The sequence below is a fragment of the Chaetodon trifascialis genome, chromosome 4, assembly GCF_039877785.1.
Source record: "Chaetodon trifascialis isolate fChaTrf1 chromosome 4, fChaTrf1.hap1, whole genome shotgun sequence".
NCBI classification, from domain to species: domain Eukaryota; kingdom Metazoa; phylum Chordata; class Actinopteri; order Chaetodontiformes; family Chaetodontidae; genus Chaetodon; species Chaetodon trifascialis.
In genome coordinates this window covers 28,866,211-28,886,669 of record NC_092059.1, presented here as the reverse complement: position 1 = coordinate 28,886,669, position 20,459 = coordinate 28,866,211, and the positions used below count along the sequence as shown (strand labels likewise).

General features: G+C 41.3%; 1 protein-coding gene across 5 annotated transcripts in view; it reads right to left on the bottom strand.

The window, feature by feature from the left end:
- Positions 1 to 20,459, bottom strand: part of szt2 (SZT2 subunit of KICSTOR complex) — a 114,599-nt gene that overhangs the window by 86,855 nt on the left and 7,285 nt on the right. For all 5 annotated transcript variants that reach the window (XM_070960564.1, XM_070960569.1, XM_070960565.1 and 2 more), the window contains exons 6-26: positions 19,197 to 19,359; positions 16,979 to 17,085; positions 16,071 to 16,281; positions 15,132 to 15,302; positions 14,759 to 14,990; positions 14,449 to 14,578; positions 12,830 to 12,975; positions 12,404 to 12,556; positions 11,719 to 11,833; positions 10,643 to 10,848; positions 10,125 to 10,361; positions 8,043 to 8,121; positions 7,790 to 7,878; positions 6,119 to 6,287; positions 5,787 to 5,904; positions 4,297 to 4,410; positions 3,910 to 4,113; positions 3,601 to 3,698; positions 2,892 to 3,030; positions 990 to 1,307; positions 656 to 863 (exon numbers count right to left, since the gene is read on the bottom strand). In XM_070960564.1, the coding sequence (XP_070816665.1) occupies positions 656 to 863; positions 990 to 1,307; positions 2,892 to 3,030; positions 3,601 to 3,698; positions 3,910 to 4,113; positions 4,297 to 4,410; positions 5,787 to 5,904; positions 6,119 to 6,287; positions 7,790 to 7,878; positions 8,043 to 8,121; positions 10,125 to 10,361; positions 10,643 to 10,848; positions 11,719 to 11,833; positions 12,404 to 12,556; positions 12,830 to 12,975; positions 14,449 to 14,578; positions 14,759 to 14,990; positions 15,132 to 15,302; positions 16,071 to 16,281; positions 16,979 to 17,085; positions 19,197 to 19,359 (3,407 nt within the window). The remainder of the gene's footprint in view (positions 1 to 655; positions 864 to 989; positions 1,308 to 2,891; positions 3,031 to 3,600; positions 3,699 to 3,909; positions 4,114 to 4,296; positions 4,411 to 5,786; positions 5,905 to 6,118; positions 6,288 to 7,789; positions 7,879 to 8,042; positions 8,122 to 10,124; positions 10,362 to 10,642; positions 10,849 to 11,718; positions 11,834 to 12,403; positions 12,557 to 12,829; positions 12,976 to 14,448; positions 14,579 to 14,758; positions 14,991 to 15,131; positions 15,303 to 16,070; positions 16,282 to 16,978; positions 17,086 to 19,196; positions 19,360 to 20,459) is intronic.

Genomic DNA, 20,459 nt, shown 5'->3' with positions numbered 1-20,459 from the left:
ATCTGCCACTACACTCACATGGCATACTGCTCTCACTGTATATCCAACACACTCATGTGATGTAGTCATGCTGTAAGTGCTCTGATCATTCTTTTGCTGACACACCGCTCTCGCAAAGCTATGCTGTCACCTGCTGCTACCGCGCTGCCATTTAAACAGCATTTCAAATGACAAGCTCATCAAGAGGGAAAAAGATGTCAAACATCAATGCTGCAAATATTCTACATTCATATATTATCTACTCCATATGAGCTGGCTGACCACTTTTTAGAGATGTCACTGTGGTCTCAGATCTCAGAAATGACCTTGGTGAGTACAGTATCATTAATAAGAATGATTGCCTAAACTGAAAAAATAAGACCAAATGTGTAATTAACTGGAAGTACCTTCATCTATCTTGATAAATAATATTGATGACAGTCAGTTAATAGTTAATAATGGCAAATTCTCACAGCCAAAATCAAAGATCAGAGTTTGACTTTGTTGCAGAACAGATCTGCTTTTGAAAGACGTGATGTCTAGCAGGTGGATAAGCAGAAAACTCTACTATCCTGATCACCAGTGTAATTCATTTTTCACATGGGTTCAATTTGTCTTTCTTTCACTATTTGGATTTGCAGTATTTTCTTAATACTCCTGCAAGTGAGCACAGTACCTGAAGAAGATGTCCCTGGGTTGCCGGCTGGAGCTGCGGTGTACCAGTTGCTCCTTCAGGTGCTCCAGGGAGCAGTTGTACACATACACTGGACACTTTAATTGGCTGCCTTCACTGGTACTCTGCTGAGAAACCTGCCTGCTGAAGCTGATGTGAAAATCTGCCTTCTGTGGTTCAGAGAACTGGACTCCCTCTTTTTCTCCCAGGTCTGGAAAGATAGAAAAGTTGATATTTTCCCCAAATCATTCAGCCCTACCTGTTGTCTGGACTACATGGACTACTGGACTACACTAATTTGGTTTTGACAACAAGCCTACAAGAGTATTAGACAGACCTGAACCAGTAGTCTCTGTCTCAGACACTCTGCTGTCCCAGCTATCCTGGTCCAGGATCAGGTAGTCAGTTGGCCCAGGCTGGCCCTCGGACTGTGGCGAGAGCACAGGGGACCTGGCGGTGAAGTGTCCGCTGCTGGAGCTCCTTCGCAGTTTACTGGCAAGACTGAGGCCAGACTCAGACCTCTCCAGGCCACTGGTAGAACCAGACAGGGAGTCAGCTTGAGATTTGTTGCTGGGAGTCAGAGTATCTTCCTCCTGCGTGCTGACGTTACTCTGAGGCTCTGTCTCAAGCCCTGAAGCCATCAACATCAGAACATCTGCAGGATAAACAGCACAATGTCGTTGAAAACCTGCACATAGCACAGTGGATACAGAGGCTGAAAGTTTGGCAGCACAGGCAGTATAAAACATCTGTTATCATCTCTAAAAACAACCACAAGTAGTGCAGTTCATCATTTAAACAGGCATTTTTCCATTTCCTTAATTTGCCCATAATGGTAAATTGCTGGGACATAACACCTCTTGCTTGACAAAACATCCATATATTATGCTTCAAATGAGCAGTACAAACCTCATTTAAGTATTTTTGTTCTCTTATTATTGATTTACACAAACAATCAGTGTAAGAAGCTGTGTAACAACTAAAAAACTAGAATCTAAAAGATTTCTTTGTTCTTCAACAGAATGCAACGGATTCAAGTAAAGGGCCACAAATAGTGACTGTGAGCAAACATCACTTAATAAAAGGATTCATTACTTAAGGGTCATCTCCTCTAATCTCTTTGAGAGATTCCTTTACCAGCAACAGAATGACAGCTGCTCATCAACAGCTGGCCAACAGAAATCCTTTTTCCACTTGACATCATGTTGATACATTTTCCATCTCATTCTTATTTTCATTTTGCAGTGTTTCATTTGTTTCTTATGACAATGATTATCCTTATCCTGAGCTAAACATAAAGTCTTGATACTGAGCTAAGTTAAGGTATGTCAGGTGAAGAAAAAAAAGAAATTAAGTTATTGAAGTTATATATCAGTAAAATGCTGAAAATGGTATGTGTTCATCATCAGCAGTTTCTTTTATATTTGTATATGAAGCTAGAGCTAAATTTGCATCTCTCTTGAACATATACATGAAGCCCTGACTAATTTATTTTCATTTGCACAAAACATTTATTTATCACAATGTTTAACTGTTCCACTGCAACTCTGCACATCCCTGAAGGGACACCAGATATATATTTTTTGCACATAATGTGTGACATGGAAATCAGCAACATTTGAAATTAAAAACACAACAGTGAAGCCTGCCAGAAATGTACCTAATCTTTTATATTTCCTGTTTGTTGTAATTAGGTCTCTTTTATTTAATTAAGTCTTCATTTATTTCCCAAAATTTGGAAGAAATTTATATCATGGCAGCCAGTTTAAAGGGTAAATTCATCTAATTATTATATCATAGAACTATTACCATTATTGTCTACAATAAGATAAAGCATTTTGGCATGAAAACCCACATTTTTGACCAAGTATCCTGTATCCTAAATAGGCTACATGTGTGGTATTTGTAACAAAACAAACTGCTTGGAAATCCCTTGAAAATTCAGTCAGTTGCCTTGATAGACAGTGCATGCATTAGCCTTGACCAATGTGGCGGCTCCTCCCTAGGATTTGTGAGAAGTGGTGTTGGATGTATGAACTCTTTGAAGGTGGGGAAATTATTTATAAGCTCATGACAGACTACAACTACCAGTGCAATAGCAATGTGCTATCTATTCACCTCACAACCAGCTCTGGCTGCATCTACATTTTCATTTTTTTTTTTTTTTAAATAAAAGACGAGCATTTGAGCACTGTTTCAGTCTCTCTGTACTGCACAGCCCTGACAATTCAAGGTGTACCTGTGAAGGAAGCAGGGAGGAAGGTGAGGAGGATCTGCTGGGAGCTGATGTACTTGGCGTAGCACCTCCACTGTGGTGCAGAGCAGCTCCTCTCCCTCTGCAAGGGCTCTTCATCCACAAGGTCTGCATTACTAAAACTCTGCCAAGGACAGAGAGGAAATACATGTTCATTACTGTACTTGTAAGGACTAATTAATACATCACATTTACATTACATGCTGCTCCTCTCACAGCTCCCACTGCAGATTTCCATTTATTTACCTTACAGATAGAAGCTGAGAGAGAAACATTTCAAACAGGCATATAATAGAGACAGGTCTTTATTTCTAATTTCCCTTGTTTTATAAATATGTTTTCTGATCTTCTCATGTTTTCATTTATGGATTGTTGATGCAAACTCAACACTTCCTCCATGTTTATCTGCTGTCTTGATAGATTCAGCATAATGTGCCTTTCTATAGCATTTCATCAGTATGACAACAGTACAGTTTCCCAAACTCTTCCAGTGGCTCATAGGACATTAACCCCCCTTTCCTGGTAGACTTTATGAGTTTCACTGACAATAGTTTAACAGTGTTTGAAAGACAAGTAGTACCAAGTGGAATTAATCAGTAAATCAAAAAATAGTTTTGAGAATCAAACTAGTATCCTGAAAAGTGAGAGCGGTGGTGACTGTGACATGACACCTCAGTTGTTGTCATGGGATTACCTGTAAAGTGCTAGTGGACCCCATCACCTCTTTACTGCTGCCAGTGGTGTGGAATGATGTCATGGTGTCCTGTCTGTCTGCAGGTTTCACACACTCCTCTGACAAGACATGAGAGGCAGAAAGAGTGATAGATTGGAAGAGACAGTAACTCACGAGGAAGCCCTTCATGCATCTGATAGAATTGGACAACAGAGAGTACATGACATCACCCAAAAGCCTGTATTTCTGTTAATATGGAAGTTAACCTCTCGTAAAGTCACATAAATTGGCTACAATAACATCAGAGATGAGATGCAGACATGTACTGACCTTTAATAACAGGTAAGGAGAAAGGAGCAACATGGCCATCTCGTTCTCGCTCTAAGATATGGTGCATGAAGGTGATGTGGTCGCTGTCAGCTAATGGGATTTCTCTGTCACTGAGCTCAAGCTCCAGGCTGCTGTGGAAGAGGCTGAGCAGAAGCTCGTTGGGCAGACAGGGGGAGCTGTGAACCTGCTCCTCATTCTCCACTGCTACAGACAAAAAGGTGAAGAGCACACACGGGAAAACAAGGAAGACTTCCTGTTTCTTAAAAAGTAAATGCTAAAGTATTCCCTGGTATTCTTTGCCTCTCCCACTTTGTTTTTTTACTTCATTATTTCTTGATGGATGGATGGATGTATATCATTGTCACTGCTGGTGTAGATGGACTGTACCTGTACTGAATGTGAGGAAGAAGAGCTCAACCTGCTGGCATTTTGGCAGTAGCTGAATGAGGTCAAACTGGAAAGGAACCATGTGAATGCTGTCCTCAGAGGCCAGGGCTTCTCCTGCACACACACAGGCAATTTGAGTCAGCAACGGCAGGTGACACACCACAATATAGCACACTGACCATACATGGTGCAGCCATACAGCAGGCTTCAACCTAGTCTTCTTTCAATTGCAGTCAAGCTATTGTTTAGAACATTTCTCAAGTCCTGCACAAACACTTCTCATTAAAAAGCTCTAAACAGCTCAAAGGCCAGAATGCTGGTAGTGTGAAACATTGACAGAAAAAAACGCTGAGAAGCTGTTGGAATTAATTAGTGAACAATATTTCTGCCACAGTAAAGAAGCTCAGCGCAGCAGTACTGCTGTGGAAATATACATTAAGCTGAATTTACCATGTGAACCCTGACAGTACAAGAAATGACCGCTGTCAGCAAAGTTTTTCAGCAACCCTTTGTAAGTGACCAGCTTTAACTTGCCATGCACCTGGTTATTCTTTGAGGCTTCACTATCAAACACTGGATTTTGAGAATTGTGGTATTTACTGTATTACAGGGTTGTTGTATCCAGGAAGTGTCTGGTTTCACCATCACTGGTTTAACGGCACTTAAAAAATGGCAAGCAAAATTAGTCTTTGAAAACGGTGTTACTAATGCAAGGAGGAGCACAGTGTGAGTATGAAAGCCTCTGTTGTTGTGCTGATGGAAATAGTGCTGTGGAAATGGCATCATGCTGAATTTATCCTGGAGTTTGCATTAACTGGCGTACAGGGAAGAAAAACTTCTCTCTGAGATGTGCCTGTTTTAAATCAAATAAATCAAATCTCTTTCAGTTGAGGTAAATAAACCCGACCAGCACTGGTGGAATGTAACTAGTATATTTACTCAAGTACTGTACTAATGTTCCATTCTGAGATGTCTGTACTACTTGAATATTTGTTTTTTATGTTATTTCATACTAGTTATCCTAATCCACCACATTTCAGAAGAAAACACTTTTACTGCACTGTGTTCATTTGACTTCTTTAGTTACTTGTTACTTTACAAATTAAGATTTTACATACAAAACATATGATTTTTCTTATGGATTTGTAGACATCTGAATTTAGCTTCACCTCATCACACTTCCACAGTTACGTGCTGCTTACACATTAATGCATCAGTAACAACAATCCACAATTCTAACATAGAATAGTATATAAAGAGAGCTTTTACTTTTTATACTTTAGGCACATTTTGATGTTGCGTTGACTTCATATTCATATTCAACATAAGATTTTTATTTGAAAAAGACGTAAAAAGACATTTTACAATGTGTTACTGCTACTTTTTCTTAAGTATCTCAACCTCCAACGCTGCTGATCACCATTTCAAAATTTATAGTATGTACTGTATCAACTAACACTGTACAAAATGTGATTTTCTGTGTTTGTTACCTCTCATATCCTTGAGTTCAGTTGGCAGTGAGCAGACCTGGTCCTTATTCTGACACAGTTGGCTCAAATACTCAAAGGTCATCATGGTTGACATACAGGCCAGGTCCCTTGGGAAGATCTACACAGCAGGGCACTATTAAACACAACTGAATGCTCCTTAAAGACATACAATACTGTTGTGACAACAAAATAGTAAGCTGAGCTCTCTGCGTGCACACAGAGACTTAGACCATCGCCCCCAGATGCCACCCTCAGCTCTATTTCAGAATGAATGAGTGGGTGGACAGACTTTCCCTCTGGAACTAGCTGCTGTATGAATTAGTTCCACATACTGCTTGAGGGATCTCCTGGTACTTGAGGCCCTGGAAGTGGCGATGCTGGTCCATGCAGTTCATCACCGTGCCACTCTGTGGTTCTACCCAGCACTCTGTCACTAGGTTCAGTTCTGTGTCCATGTCTACAGCCTCTACTTCAGTGTCGTTGTCATCATCAGTGGAGAAGCTGGAGTCCCATGAAAGACAAAAGACAACAGGCTGTCAAATGTAGAATTACAGCTCGACCAAACTGCACAGAACTGTTCCTTCCAGTGAAATTATTTCATTAAGTCTATTTGGGGATTTGTTCAACTCCTCATAGAGTTCAGTCAGAGAACCAAGGAAATGCAGACTTGGCGCTGGCAATCATGAAGGAGGGTCAGTGTGCTCACCTTGGTATGCAGACCACACATCTCAGTTAGAACCACTATGTGTAAAACAGGGGTGGACAACAGGCTGCAGGTTTTCATTCAGTCTGCAGCTTAACTGAGTTTCTCCACCTTCTGCAAAGACTGCTAATCAGTGTGAGAAGTCCTTGGTTGGAACCAAACCGTGCTGACGGTTGGGCTTCACGGTTTAGCCTCACTGGTGTAGAATTTGAACATCTCCTTGGCACCATCTTATGGTTGTATCACAAACAACACGGTGGCAGACAGTAATGCCTGAGCTGGCTCCTGACCTCTGAATCACATCTACCTCTCTGGTTTGTTTTACTCTCACCACCCTGATGCCCCAATAGACCCATTCTGAATCTGCCTGTTGCATCTTTTAATTCTAGTTGTGCAGCCTCTGATGATAGAAATGCCAGTATTCTGGTTCATACTAGTCACTAGAGCACAGACCCCCTGTTTAAAGACAACTACTATCACAGCTGACGTTCTGAATGAACATTACTGCAACTTTCATGTGTATATTACACTTAGCTGCAGTAGATGTTTAAGTTTTTGCTCATTTCAACTACTTTATTTAATGTTGAGTCATTTAATCTACAGCATCTATCACATGCCATACAATTGTCTTAAGTTTTTAGTCCTTGCTTTTCTGTGAGAACCATGTATTTGTGAAATGTCAGTTTAGAAAAAAAAAAAAAAAAAAACCTGTTTCAGCTTTGTGACTTCGATTAATTTTCCGGCTCATCCAAGAAGAGTTTAGAATAGTTTATTTCATTTAAAAAGGAGAAGAATTTTCTGAACCCATAAAGGAACACTTGACCCTTCAATTCAATTTGACATTACAAAACAAGTGGCTGTTTCTTCAGATGCAACAGATCAACGAGCTTATACGACATCAAAACACTGCATCAGCTTCCAACACTTTAAGAAAAGATTTTGCAACTCTGGATTATCTTAATGGTAGCAAACATTTCATCATCCTCACAAAGACCACAAGGTAAAAAGAAAAATCATGCTGTTCATGTTACAAAGTTGTCTACCAGGAATGTGTATTCAATCGGCCATTGCAGTATGCTGCTGCATGACATCGCCTTGCTTTGCAAATGATTTTGCCAAAGGATCCTGTTTTCAGCAGCCTTAAGTATCAGCTCCCAGAACTAAAGGGGCTTTTGAAGCAGGTCAATCTGAACACAGACATTAGAATATTACTTTGCAAGGCAGCTCACAAAATCACAAAGGCCAAGAATCATCTTGGCAGGCTTTAAGTGATGTGTTTGTGGCCAAACCACTGTCTTACCTGTCCTTAGTAGATGTCGAGTGAGGTGGAAACAGGATGTACTGAACAATACAAGAGTGACTCTCTCTGTCCGTGTCCGCTGACATGCCCTGCAGACACAATTAAAATTCAGCTAAAACAAATTAGGACTAGAGATAATACCACAACCAAATACACAGAAACATTACAGTACTGAAGTTAAAACAATCAAATGGTCCAAATGGAAAACTTCAACATTTCATTTGAAATGACCTGGAGTCCTGCTGGTCTTTACCTTCATTGGCAGCTCGATCACCATGTTGACTATGCCCTCTCCACTGGCAGCAAAGTGAAAGCCTTCTGAAGTGCGGATTCTACACAGACATCAAGACATTTTCACAGAACAAATTCCACCAAGCTGCTTATTCCACACCAAACCAGCTCAGCTGCCATGTCTCTAAGCCTTTATGAGCCAAACAGCATCATAACAGCTACTGTATAATTCTGCACTAATGACATCAGAATGCTCAGGTCACGCTTGGCATCAAACAAATGTTGTTTTCTGTTTGCTCAAAATGTACTATTTAAGTCTGTTGCAATGCATCACTGAATGTCTGGAATACACCAACAAGCTGTGTTGAATTGTCTCGTTGTTGAAAGGTGTGATACAAATGACTCACCTTGCCTGAATAATGTTAAAAGTAATGGATTGGTTTGGGGCACTGGTTTATTAAAATAAACTTGTGCTCCATTTTTATACAATTTATTCTCCACTCATGTGATGGACACAGCAGGCCTGTTATACAGTAAATAAAAACTGTAAATTCTCAATTAAAAGCTGTTCGAAAAAAATGGTAAAATTGAGGCAACTGAAAATCAGCAGTGCATGAAAAGAGGAATTTTGTGATAGTGAGAGCACCACATTGGTGAGGAAGATGTGATTGTTGCACTGATGGAATAAGTATATAATAATAATTAGTGCTCTCAATCGATTAAAATATTTAATCGCGATTAATCGCATGAATGTCATAGTTAACTCGCGATTAATCGCAAATTAATCGCACATTTTTATCTACTCTAAATGTCCCATTAATTATCATTTGCAAATGTTTTTTCATTGAAAACAACGTGTAGTGTTATATTTCACACTAACATTCTCACTTTGAGCAGTCATTCACATTTGAATGAATCAAATCTCACATAATTTAACACTGTCAGTAAACAGATGACAAAAAATAAATGCTTGGTTACAAAAAAGCCCCTTCAACAACCCTTTCTAAGGGATCAAAACAGGGTGATACAAGATAAAGTTACAAAGTGCACATCATTGTAAACTAGGACTCAGTCTATAGTGCAGTTAAACCATGGCTTAAACTTTCCTTCCTTAAGTTTCCTTTGAACATACAAGCAGTCAGACTATAATGCTCTTCTGTTTATTCACCAGAGGCTCATCAACCCAGCCTCTTATTTCTCTCCAGAAAGAATGAACATTACTTGGCTATGGCTGCAGTAAGCTTGTTCTTAGTTGCGGTATCCACATGCCTCTGTTCAAACTTTGATCTTGCCAGTCGACCCATCTGGCAACTTCTTGAAACTAAACTTTCTATTCAGAATTTTGTTCGCATCCATTTCAGCGTTTCATGCTTGACATCCGCCTACACTTCACAGCGAGCGAGCAGGCGAGACCAAAACATGCGTGGGGCGTGCCCATTGTTTTGTTTCCGGTTTACAGTCGGATCCTGTAGTTTTTGTAATGTTAGTAGCAGTGGCCACAGCTTATGAAAAACTGCAAGTTCACTAGGTCACAAAGAACGTTAATCGCACGATTAAAAAAAAATGACGCCGTTAAAATTGATTTGCGTTAACGCCTTAATAACCCGATATTTTTGCCAGCACTAATAATAATATACTGAATGTATCAAAAGAGCAGGTTAACAAGGTTGCATTTACAGCAAATTAGGAATCATTTAAAGACCTTTCTACCATTGAGATGACTGCAGTGACTGCAGAATTCACAGCATTTGGATTTGAGTTATTGAAAGAGTACACTCAACAGAGTGCAGATGTCCACCAGGCTAACAGTCAAGGTGCCAGCAAAGACAACAAAGACAGGGATTTATTCATCTCTGACTGTGCCTGCCTTTAGTGGATCAAATGTATCAGGTATGGAGTTAATCTGCAGATACTCCAGCTCAGAATGAGACCAAACTTCTCTATACATTTCAGTTGAGTCTCTGAGAGTACTCTTGCATTTTCTTTTTAATTTATCAATTTGATCATTCTTTATAATGACTAAGAAAATGAAACTAAAAGTAAAACATTTTGTGATGTTTGGACTAAACTTAAAAGAAAAAGAAAACAAGGTGTGTGAACTCACTCGGACAGCATGGACAGAATGTGAGCAACTGCCTGCATGGCCACAGTCAATCCTTGGCTGCTCTGCACGGCCCACACCCAGCGCTGGTGCAGGAAGTAACGAGACAGCGAGGCCAGGGTGGAGGAAGCTGTCCGGTTGGCTGCCATGCAGAGGGGGACGGCGCTGTTGGAGGGCTGAGGAAAGTTCTCCATGTTGAAAATGAAGGGTGTTCTGAAGTCCAGTGGCAGCTTCTCATACCTGCAAAGTGTCCATGGTTTATTTCATTAAAATGTGTCCAGCTGGCAGCCTTGTATCACACACAGGATACTTCAGCTTTTCTGGTGTCTTTACACATCGTATTCTGACTCATCTATAGCCACAAACCAATGGAAACAATATTTTTTGAAAAGAGAGAAATAGTAGAGCACAAACTCACAATGTGAACCAATGTTCAAACAATTACAATTTAAAATAAGTGGCAGGTGTTTATTTGGTTCCATGTTGAGCAGCTCTGATTACCTGCCGCCATCTGCACTGACCTTATGAGCAGCTTCTCCATCGGCTTGTTGAGCACCACCACACAGGGTCTGTCTGACAGTGCAGGTTTGGGAGCAGGGATGGAGGGAGATTTGGATGGTGATGGATGGCCAACAACTTTCCTCTTGGTTTTGGGGGTTGCCTCTTTGTTCTGAACACGATGAGGGAAGCGAAGTTTGAGGATCTGCTCTCGCAGTTCATCCACAATCTGAAGAAACACAAACGTCAAACCAGGTTAGTACAGAGAAGATGTGCCATTCAGGCTTTAGACACTTTTGATTCATCAGTGTGTCTGTACAGATGTGGCTGGTGCCATGCTGTGTCAACATGTTTTGATTGGTTTGAAAGCTTGTCACACATTAAGTAAAGGCCTACCTAATTAATGTAACTGTTGGTTCTCTGAAAAGTTGGAGCCCAAATGTTGAGGGCAGATATTAGAGTTCTGATAAATATTAAGCTTCTTCAGATATGTTACAAAGTGCAAATGTGCACATGCAAATCTTCAAATGTTAATCTGCAGTCCTTCAAAATGAAGTGAATAACCAAAAAGGTGATGTTGGACTGAATAACATTTCAAATAGCCTACACTTAATTACTTTTATATTTTATCTTTAATACCTTGCTTTGGAGTGAATTAGTTCTACACCAATAATGCTGCTCCCTCAGTACATGACATGGGAACATGGCATGACATGGGCCTGGAACATGTAGCTTTAGTCTCAGTACATGTACGCAGCCATCAAGTTCATATTTAAGACTCTTTTACAGAGTTCTCTTTTTAAAATGTGGTCACATGGAAATGTTAGCTGGAGACAGACTTCTGAGCTGACAGAGTCTAAGTATTAGCATTAGATTAGATTTGCCAATCTGAACTCAAAGTGCACTTATTAACCCAGACCCTGGTCTTCATCAGCAGACGGAGAGATGGAAGATAGAAGCCCTGGAAAAATCTAGTAAAACATCCTTGACTTGAGATTGTTTGGTCAAATTACCTGTTATTCCAATTATCAATGTGTTTTCTAATTTCATTTTCATTTCACAACATGTAAGTTCACTCCATGTTCATTTGACTCAGTACCTTGTTTCTAACATGGGCGGGGGTGCCGATAGGGAAGCCCAGCCGCAGCACCATGCAGGGCGTCTTGGAGATGAGACGGACCAGGTAGAAGGACGTAGGAGGCTGGTCGGAGGAGCTGTGGAGACAGAATTAATGGAACCTCACTTTTTTTAAGGAACTTGTTTTTCAAAACAGAGTTGCTTGATGGATTTTTCATTTTAAGGAGTAAAACACGCTGTGACTTTACCCAGTGTCACAAAATCTTTTGGCTTGTGACAAGTTATAGACCAGCAACATCTTGGCCTTAGCCTCACTGTAGACATGACTTCATGCTTATGCCTTTAATCATTTTGTTGTCATCTCAGATTTATTTGGGGATTCGTTGGGGGTGCCAACACCTAGGTAGTAAACCACTGACCACAGGGCTGTTTTCCATGTGCGTGGAACCTTTCCAATTTAGGAGGCTTTTCTTTGAGTGTGAAAATGCTGAAAACTGGAGATGCAAAATACTGGCAGAAATATCAGCTTCCAGCAGCTCCCATGAGAAAACAATGATCACCATCATTATTCATTAACAATCTTAGTGCCAGTATTCAGTATATAAAACAAGAGTTTCTTCCAGCATGTAACCCCACATGTACTGTATTTCTAACCATAACTTACTGACAGCTTTCAGTGCAGTTTTTTCCTTCATCCTGTCTCTCACCTGTATATGAGTTTAACATACGAGTAGCCCTCCACCAGTACGAAGCTGCTCCAGTCCCTCAGCAGTGATGTGAGGGCAGAGTGGGAGATGCGACACTGAATGGTGCTGTAACGTCCATTGTTTCCAGCTGTGTGCAGGTGTTTGGGGACAGGCCTGGGAGGAAAACATTACTGATGTCATGAAGGACTGACAGAGCAGAATAAACAGAGCCAAACAAATATGGCAGAATACAAAGCTAAACACCAAGCATTCGTAAAATATGCTGCTTCATCCACACAAGCACGTTCTTTTCTTTGATCTTTATCTTTTCAGTCATGTCTTATGTCTTGTCAAGTTTGTTTCAGTGAAGGTGTTATCAATGGTCCGAGCTGGGAAAATCATCTTTAAATAGTTTTTAATAGTCATTCACAGCAACAGATTTCTCACATGTCATGTTCAAGGATGATAGCAATGCGATGCATGTGCAGCCATCTCTGCCAGAAGTTGGCATCCATGGACAGGATGGGCTTCCAGTAGGAAGCAAACTGGGACTGAGAGGAGTCTTTGGATCCACTGTGCTGCAACGACAAGACCTGGAAAAAGAGGACATCATTCAGTTGGAGGAGGTATGCACACAGAAGAAAGATCCTCTGGAAGTTGTGTCCAGGTCTGTGTTGCTTTTCTACCTGCTGACCTGAGCTGCTCACAGATTTCTAAGACCACTGATGAGGAATGGATATCAGATCTATCAGGATACTGGGGGGAGCTGAGGTGGAGCAGGAACCCTCCTGCCTGTGCTGCTGCCAAATAGATTTGCTTGGTGTTGACTGGACTGGTGGTGTTTAGAGACGAGGGGAGGTGGGGGGACACTGATGACGAAAACTTTTAGTAACCTCACTGGCCTTATTTCATCAGTCGACATGAGAGAGCTGTTGCCCTTATTATCGGCAGGTGGGTATTACAGAATGTGACTGGTTGTGGTGAAGGCAGATGACGTGGCAGTGATCGGGGATGAATGGAATGCCACTGTTAACCAGCGCGTGCTTGCACTGCATGCTTTATCAGTGAATCCCCACATGGGTGAGGCAGGGGTGATGGGATGGAAGGGTGAAGGGAACTGGAAGACTGATCCATGAGCTGGTTATCAGCAGGCTGACACAGAGGCTGCGTGCAGTGTTTGGTTCTCCAGGTGGTGAGGCTGCTGCTGTGTGAGCTGGTTTTCAACAGGCTGACTCTGAGGCTATGGTGTTTTGTCTTCCTGGCACTGACGCTGCTGAGTTATCTTAAGCCTGGCCAAAGGATGTCACAGGCTGAACCAAAAACGGTCAATCAGTGCAGTCCAGGCCTGCTTGGGTGGAGGCCATCTGTCATGAAAAGATGCCTACATCCCCAGCACAGATTATAGTTATCAGTGTAGTTGATCCCATTCAGACTGTGGGTTTTGCTGAGCCATGTATTGTCATAAGAGTCTGCTGAACCCGTTGATCCCTCTTTTGACAGTTGGCAGCAGTCCACTAAAAAACAACTGGGCCAGTTTGTCAAGGTCATCAGAGTTCAATGAAATCCTGTTTTCACACTTTTTACTGCTCAAACATTACTTAATTTGCTTAGTTAATCAATGTGTCAACTTTGACTTTGGTAATGATGTTTTCTTGAGCTTCACATGGTCTAAAATCCAGAAATACATTTCTGATGTTTTTCATTCTGTGACTGTTCTGACCAATCCATTTACACTCAAATTTGTGTCTTTTTTGGTTACATGAGAAAGTTTCCTAAATTTGAGTTGGCAAGTGTTTTCAGAGCGCTTCTGTGGTAGACTGTGTAAAGTAAAGCTATGTGTAGAATTCCATAATTTGGCACACCCTGGTGGAATACCAAAGGAGTCTGCTATATTCAACACATAGGTGCTTAATGAAGGACCATCATTAACTATACAAAATACTGTTTTCAGAAGAAAAGCTAACACATAACTATGGATTTAGTTAATCCTACACTGGAGTGGAGTTCACATGCACCAGAATGTCTAGATACTAGTTAAGTATGATCAATGAAGGTCTGTATGGTACCGGAGTAGTCGAGCCAGGAGGGATGTAGAACAGAGGAACTCCGTTTTTGGTGCTCTCTGGGATCATGTAGTTCTCAGGAATTGAATTAAATGACTGGAGGTGCACCAACATTTGATCAGTCTGGTTGATGCTAGAAGGACACACAGTACATGCAGTTAGGTAACAACACATTAAAATGACGGCAATCTAGCTCTATCAAACGCACCACCATTATTTTAACTTCTACAGGATGGTGGAACTGCACAGAATTTCTGTTGGTTTTTGCTTTTATTGACTGGAAACCATACTCTCCACCTCCTCACAGGTGTACCTCTGCAGTGTGTTCCAGAAGCGTCGGATGACGGAGGTGCGGTATGGGCTGGTGATGGGTTTCCTCTGGGTGCAGCTGATGTCATGCAGGATGTCGTAGCTTCCCTCCATCGTCACCTCCACCCTGGTGGTTCTCTTGGTAGGATCCAACGGCCAGGAGGCGGCTGCCAAGTACTCAATATGCATGTTGTGTTTCCATAAGAGCACCAGTTTCACCTCCAGCTGAGTTCCACCTTAAAAAAGCAGGAGCTTCATTCTCAACAAGAACAAAGGTCTAACACTGCACTCGTTACTGTAAGATAATGCAATGCAACCGCATCTATTGGCTCAAGGACTTGTCAAATATGTGAGACCTTGTAGGGCCAGCCAGTTACCTTTGGTAAGGCTGATCTCTCTGATGGTGTAGCCCTCTCTCAGTCGCACAGACACCACGCTGATCAAATGAGCATGGACCTCCTTCTCCGTGTGCTTCTTCCTCCTCATCACTAGTGCGGGGTTACCACTCGCCGACACCAGATGCTCATTGAACAGTTTGTGCTGAGAAACTACAAAACAGTGAAGTAGTTACTGTGTTAGCCCTTTTATTTTCACCATCATCTTAGCCATAATAATCATCATCCTATGATGACCAATGTTGGATAGCTTTTCATTTAGAAAACCAGAAAACCAACAGGAATAGACTAGGAAAAAATCGATTTGGACGAAATCTTTGTCCTTAAAGTATGTTTAAGAAATACATTTAAAATCAACATAAAATAGAATGCTATAGTAATTAAGAGTACTCAACTACAATAATGACAACTGTAATTTATATGTACCTAGAAAATAGGTACCAGTGTTTTGAAATGAATAGATTTGATTCAAAATTACTGAAGGCTGGGGGCTGTGGGAGTTAGGCTCCTTATTGTACATAAAAGACATGCTTGCATGCACTCAAAACATCAAAATGTACTTTATTTGCAAATGATATACATTTATTTTCCTTAATGACACATTAAATGGGGTTGTATTTTTCTACTGTGTCGATTCATTGGGATACTAAACACATTTTGGTGTTTTTGTTTGCTGAAATATTTAAATAAATATCAAATTTCAAATACATTTCAGCCTTTTTTGGAAGCCACCTTCATTAAAAGTGCATAGCTTTTCTTGAAGAACTCCCTTATGGCAACAAAGCTAAACTGTAAGATTTGTACAGCACTAATTTGAATCAACAATATACATTAATATAATCCCTGAGTGCAAACTTAGATACAGACCCAGTGTGTCAGCAAAAGAAATAACCTACAAACAGACTGAATGTGAAGACTCACCACAGAAGTACTCTGAGTTCATAGACTCAGGGGTCTTTAGGAAGGAATAGGTTAAGAAGGCCTTGTGGTAGGCATTCATCTCCTGGCTGCTCAGGTCCACTTCAGGACAGCTGGGCAGGTATGATCCAAAGGTGGCTAATGAGATGAACTTCATCAGCTCTACGTTGGGGATGTAGCCAAAGCTGCAGTCGTAGGAGTATGCACCGCCAACCTGGAAAGAGAAAAAAACACAAGAGGAGTCAAGATTATGGTGGTCAGGGGATGAACAATTTTTCTTTCAAATGTATTTCATTTGTATTTATGTGCTATTTCATTTGTTCACATTTGTTGTGTGTGAAGCACATTGAGCCTACATTGTATGAAATGTGCTGTATAAATACATGTGATCTGAATTTGATTTTGATTTGACACATAATCCCTTGTAAGTAACATTTCTTTGAGTAGTTACGTAAGTATCCTGTTTATATATTCTATCCTGATATTAATCATATTCAGGGCGTTCATTTTTATGGAACATAGAGCATAGAGTAACTTAGTTATTCAGATCCTTGTATGCATGACTCTCCTTGTATGTCATAACGTTATCTTTCAAATCTCAGCCCTTCTCTCTCATTATTGTCCAAGTTACTAAAGCAGCTGAGGATAAACCCGCTGCCATGAATTCAAACTGGAACACTGGTGTGCAAATACTCCTTTGTCAGTTGTCAGAAAGATAAAAAGAAAAATACAAACCAACCAATAGAATCGCAATGAAATATTGTGTGTATGCAAATACAGCATACACACGATAAAAACCAATGACAACACTTTCTCATGAATATTTCTGGAATTCCATTTGGAAAAGGAAGCCATGTGAATAACTAACAGCAAAGTCAGAGCTGCAAACATCCAGATGTTATCATCTTTACCTGCACAAAGGAGCAGGCAATGGTTCCGCTCCTGAGCTGGTTCAGCAGGGTTTCACACACAGCTACATCAGGAACACTCGTCACTCCATCTGTGATTATGATGATACCTGGAACACACATGTGAACATGTGAAATTATGAAGTGTGATGAAGTCAGACAATCTGCTTCGAGAGTGTAAAAGATTCTTTCTCACAACTCTGGTCAAATGTTTACACACTGCATACAGAGACTGTTCAGCTGTGTGCTGGTTTAAAAGTAGGCAGGGTTTGAACCATTGACTGTATATGAAGAAGGACAACATGACAGTTTGCTGCTTGCCCCCTCATGGCTGGCTGCAGTATAGGTCATAGACCGCACCCCATCCATGTGAGCACAAGGAACATGGGTCAGAGGCGGTTTCTGTCATCTTAGGTACTTCTCATCACACTGATGTATGTGTGTTACAAGTTTGGTTTGATTAGTCATCTGATGCTTTAAAAGGGGGGTGTGACATCATGACTGACTGCACGTGTGTGCTTGTGGTTGAGTTGGTGGGTGTAAGGGCACACGCAAAACACACAGACAAGAGTTCCAGTGCTGCCATTCAACAGGTGAGTGGATGACAAGTTGTATGATCTGGGTATATTTGAAGCATACTGAGACCTTAACACTTCAGGTCTTAACACAGTCAGTTATGTCAAAACAGGTAAAAAGCAAATGCACACTGGAAATCAGAGAGACTGGTGGACAGCTTCATGCACCAAAATCAAAGATGCCACAGTATGATACCATGGCTCTGAAAGCTCTATTAATTTGAAAACACATGCACAGAATTTAGAAGAGACACTCCAAAGCAGTTCCAAAGCAACAGTTTCCGGGAGATACTAGAAAATAATAAGCATGCCTGATTTGTGGCTAATTGATGTCACTGAGGTCAACTAGCTAACAGTGTATTTGTTCGCAATGATGCAACCAGCATCAACCTTAACGAGACACTTCAGTGGAACATGCACAGGAGACGTTGATGACGTGCATTTGACAAGGGGACAGTCTGCATGTCTAGGTGCTTGATTTTATACAGCTGTGGCCATGGAAGTGATTGGAACACCTGATTTCAATTATTTGGATGGGTGAGTGAATACTTTTGGCAATATAGTGTACTTAACTAGAAAAGGAGGCAGTCAGTGCTCAATACAAAGCCACAGTTCAACCAACAATAAATGAGCCTTGATCTCCTCTTCAGAATCCCAGGAAGCAAACAAAAACACTCACAACAGTCCTTCAGTCTGAACATCTTCATCTCCCTGTATGTTCCTGTAAAACTGTCATTTAGACACAGAGCAGCTATTCTAAGATCTTAAATAAACACTGCTAACTCACAATCGCAGTGCTGACTGTTGAACATTTGGAAAGATAAATAACTGTTATATTTATGTTGTATTAAATTTTGTAGTCATCCTCTGTCCCTTGCATGCTCCCTTGGGTAGCACGGTGGCACAAGTGGTAACACTGTCGCCTCACAGCTAGAAGGTGGGTGTTGGTGGCGTGTCCTCCACCATGCCTTCGATGCCTGCTGCTCGAGGAAAAAGGGGGCCTTTCTGTGTGGAGTTTGCATGTTCTCCCCATGTTCACCTGGGGTTTCCTCCTTAAATAACCCCCACTAAAAACATGCAAGAAGATCACCACCTGACCAATGGTGACGAAAAAAAGGATGGGTCCCCGGGCGCCGCTGTCGGCTGGCAGCTGGCAGCCCACCGCTCCTGGTCTGCCGCGGAGGATCGACGGACCAAGGATGGGTCAAACGCGGAGAATTCATTTCACAAAAAGCATGGCGTGTGCATGTAATGTGTGGGGTGCATGTATATGTAATGTTGTGATAATAAAAAGTACATTTTTCTTCTTCTTCTTATTGCTTTTATTTCAGTGTGATTCTGTTGGTCTTGTCTTGAGTTTTTTTAGGACTGTTTTGGAGTCTTCGTATGAGCTCTTAGCTTCCTCCCTCTCACACACTACCTCTTCTTTAAATTTAATTGATATATCTGTATGTACATGTGTGCCTGCGTGCACGTCACACATATTTTCTGTGTAAACAAAATGCAGCAGCGGCCCAGGCAAAGGTGTGATTGTTGGAAGAATTTGGAGAGAGAAACAATTCAGCAGGTCAGCAAGGGAGGACCTCCTCACCCTTTAGACAAACCCTAGAAGCTAAATGACAGCTGGGTACTTAAGACAAACCTACCTGCACTGGAGTTTGGGGGCAGCAACTGAAGGGCCAGGATGCCCTGGCGTACCATGCTGACGAGACCCATATCAGCTGACACCATGGAAATGCTCGGCTTTCTGTGAGGCTGGTCGTCCAGAGTGTTGCTATGGAGACTTGAGCTTTGGACTGGCTCCACAGACTAATGGCACAGGAAAAAATACATGCATTGATGATCTTCATCAACAATGAAGACTAACAAATCCACAAGACTGATGTCACACTTCGATGTACCCATTCTTGCTACAACCTGTTCACTCTGCTACCATCGGACAAGCAATACAGAAGCATCCACTGCCGAACCACCAGACTACAGAGCAGCTTCTTCCTCAGACTGTGGGACTCCTCAACTCATCCTCCTCCAAAAATAATTCATTTTTATGAATATTTATATTTTTTCATCCAGATACAATTTTGGTTCTGTGTTGCATATAGGGACTCCAACTTGCATTTCAACCCTGTGTTGTAGAATGATAAATAAATGGACGCTGTACCCTGTACCTTTACACATACCAACAAATGGTGACATCAGGCTATTAGTCAAGTAGGGCTTCAGGCACAACTTCACCTACTTGCATAGTGCATGGAGAACTGAGGCAGTTTTTAAAGAGTAACTGCACCCAGTCTAGTGTTTGAGATCCACTGAATGTGCTTTACGGAATGATGAATGCAAGGGATTGTGGTATTTCAATGGACACGGGAGCGACAAGAGATACAAAATAAATCAGCGGTCAAAAAAAGAGCTTTATGCAAATGAGAATGAAATCTGCCAGGTGTCTCCACAGTCACTTCCCCAAAAACTGACAGAGAAAGAGTGATGCAGTCGTAGGAGAGGAAGTTTGGTGTTTACCAGGTGTGGATACATGTCTGTGGAGATCTCTTGTCTCCAAGGTTACCAATACATGCAAAAACAGTGCTGCTTGGCACAGTCACATAAACTGTTGAAAAACCAAGCAGGACACATGGTTTGCTAATGATCACTTCCTTGTGATCATCACACACAGCAATGAGTGTTAAGCACTGCCAACTAGTGATGACAACATGCTTTTTCCACATAATACCATGCTGTATCACTAATTGGTGTGATGACACGGACAACAGACTTGTACCCCTACAGTATGCTTCACCTCCTTCCACAATCTAGTGTGGACTGCCTCTTTACGTATTAAAGCTCCAGCACTTGTTTAATCTTTAAAATGACTCACATGAGGCCTACAGGCGGTTTCATTAGGGCTGCCCTCT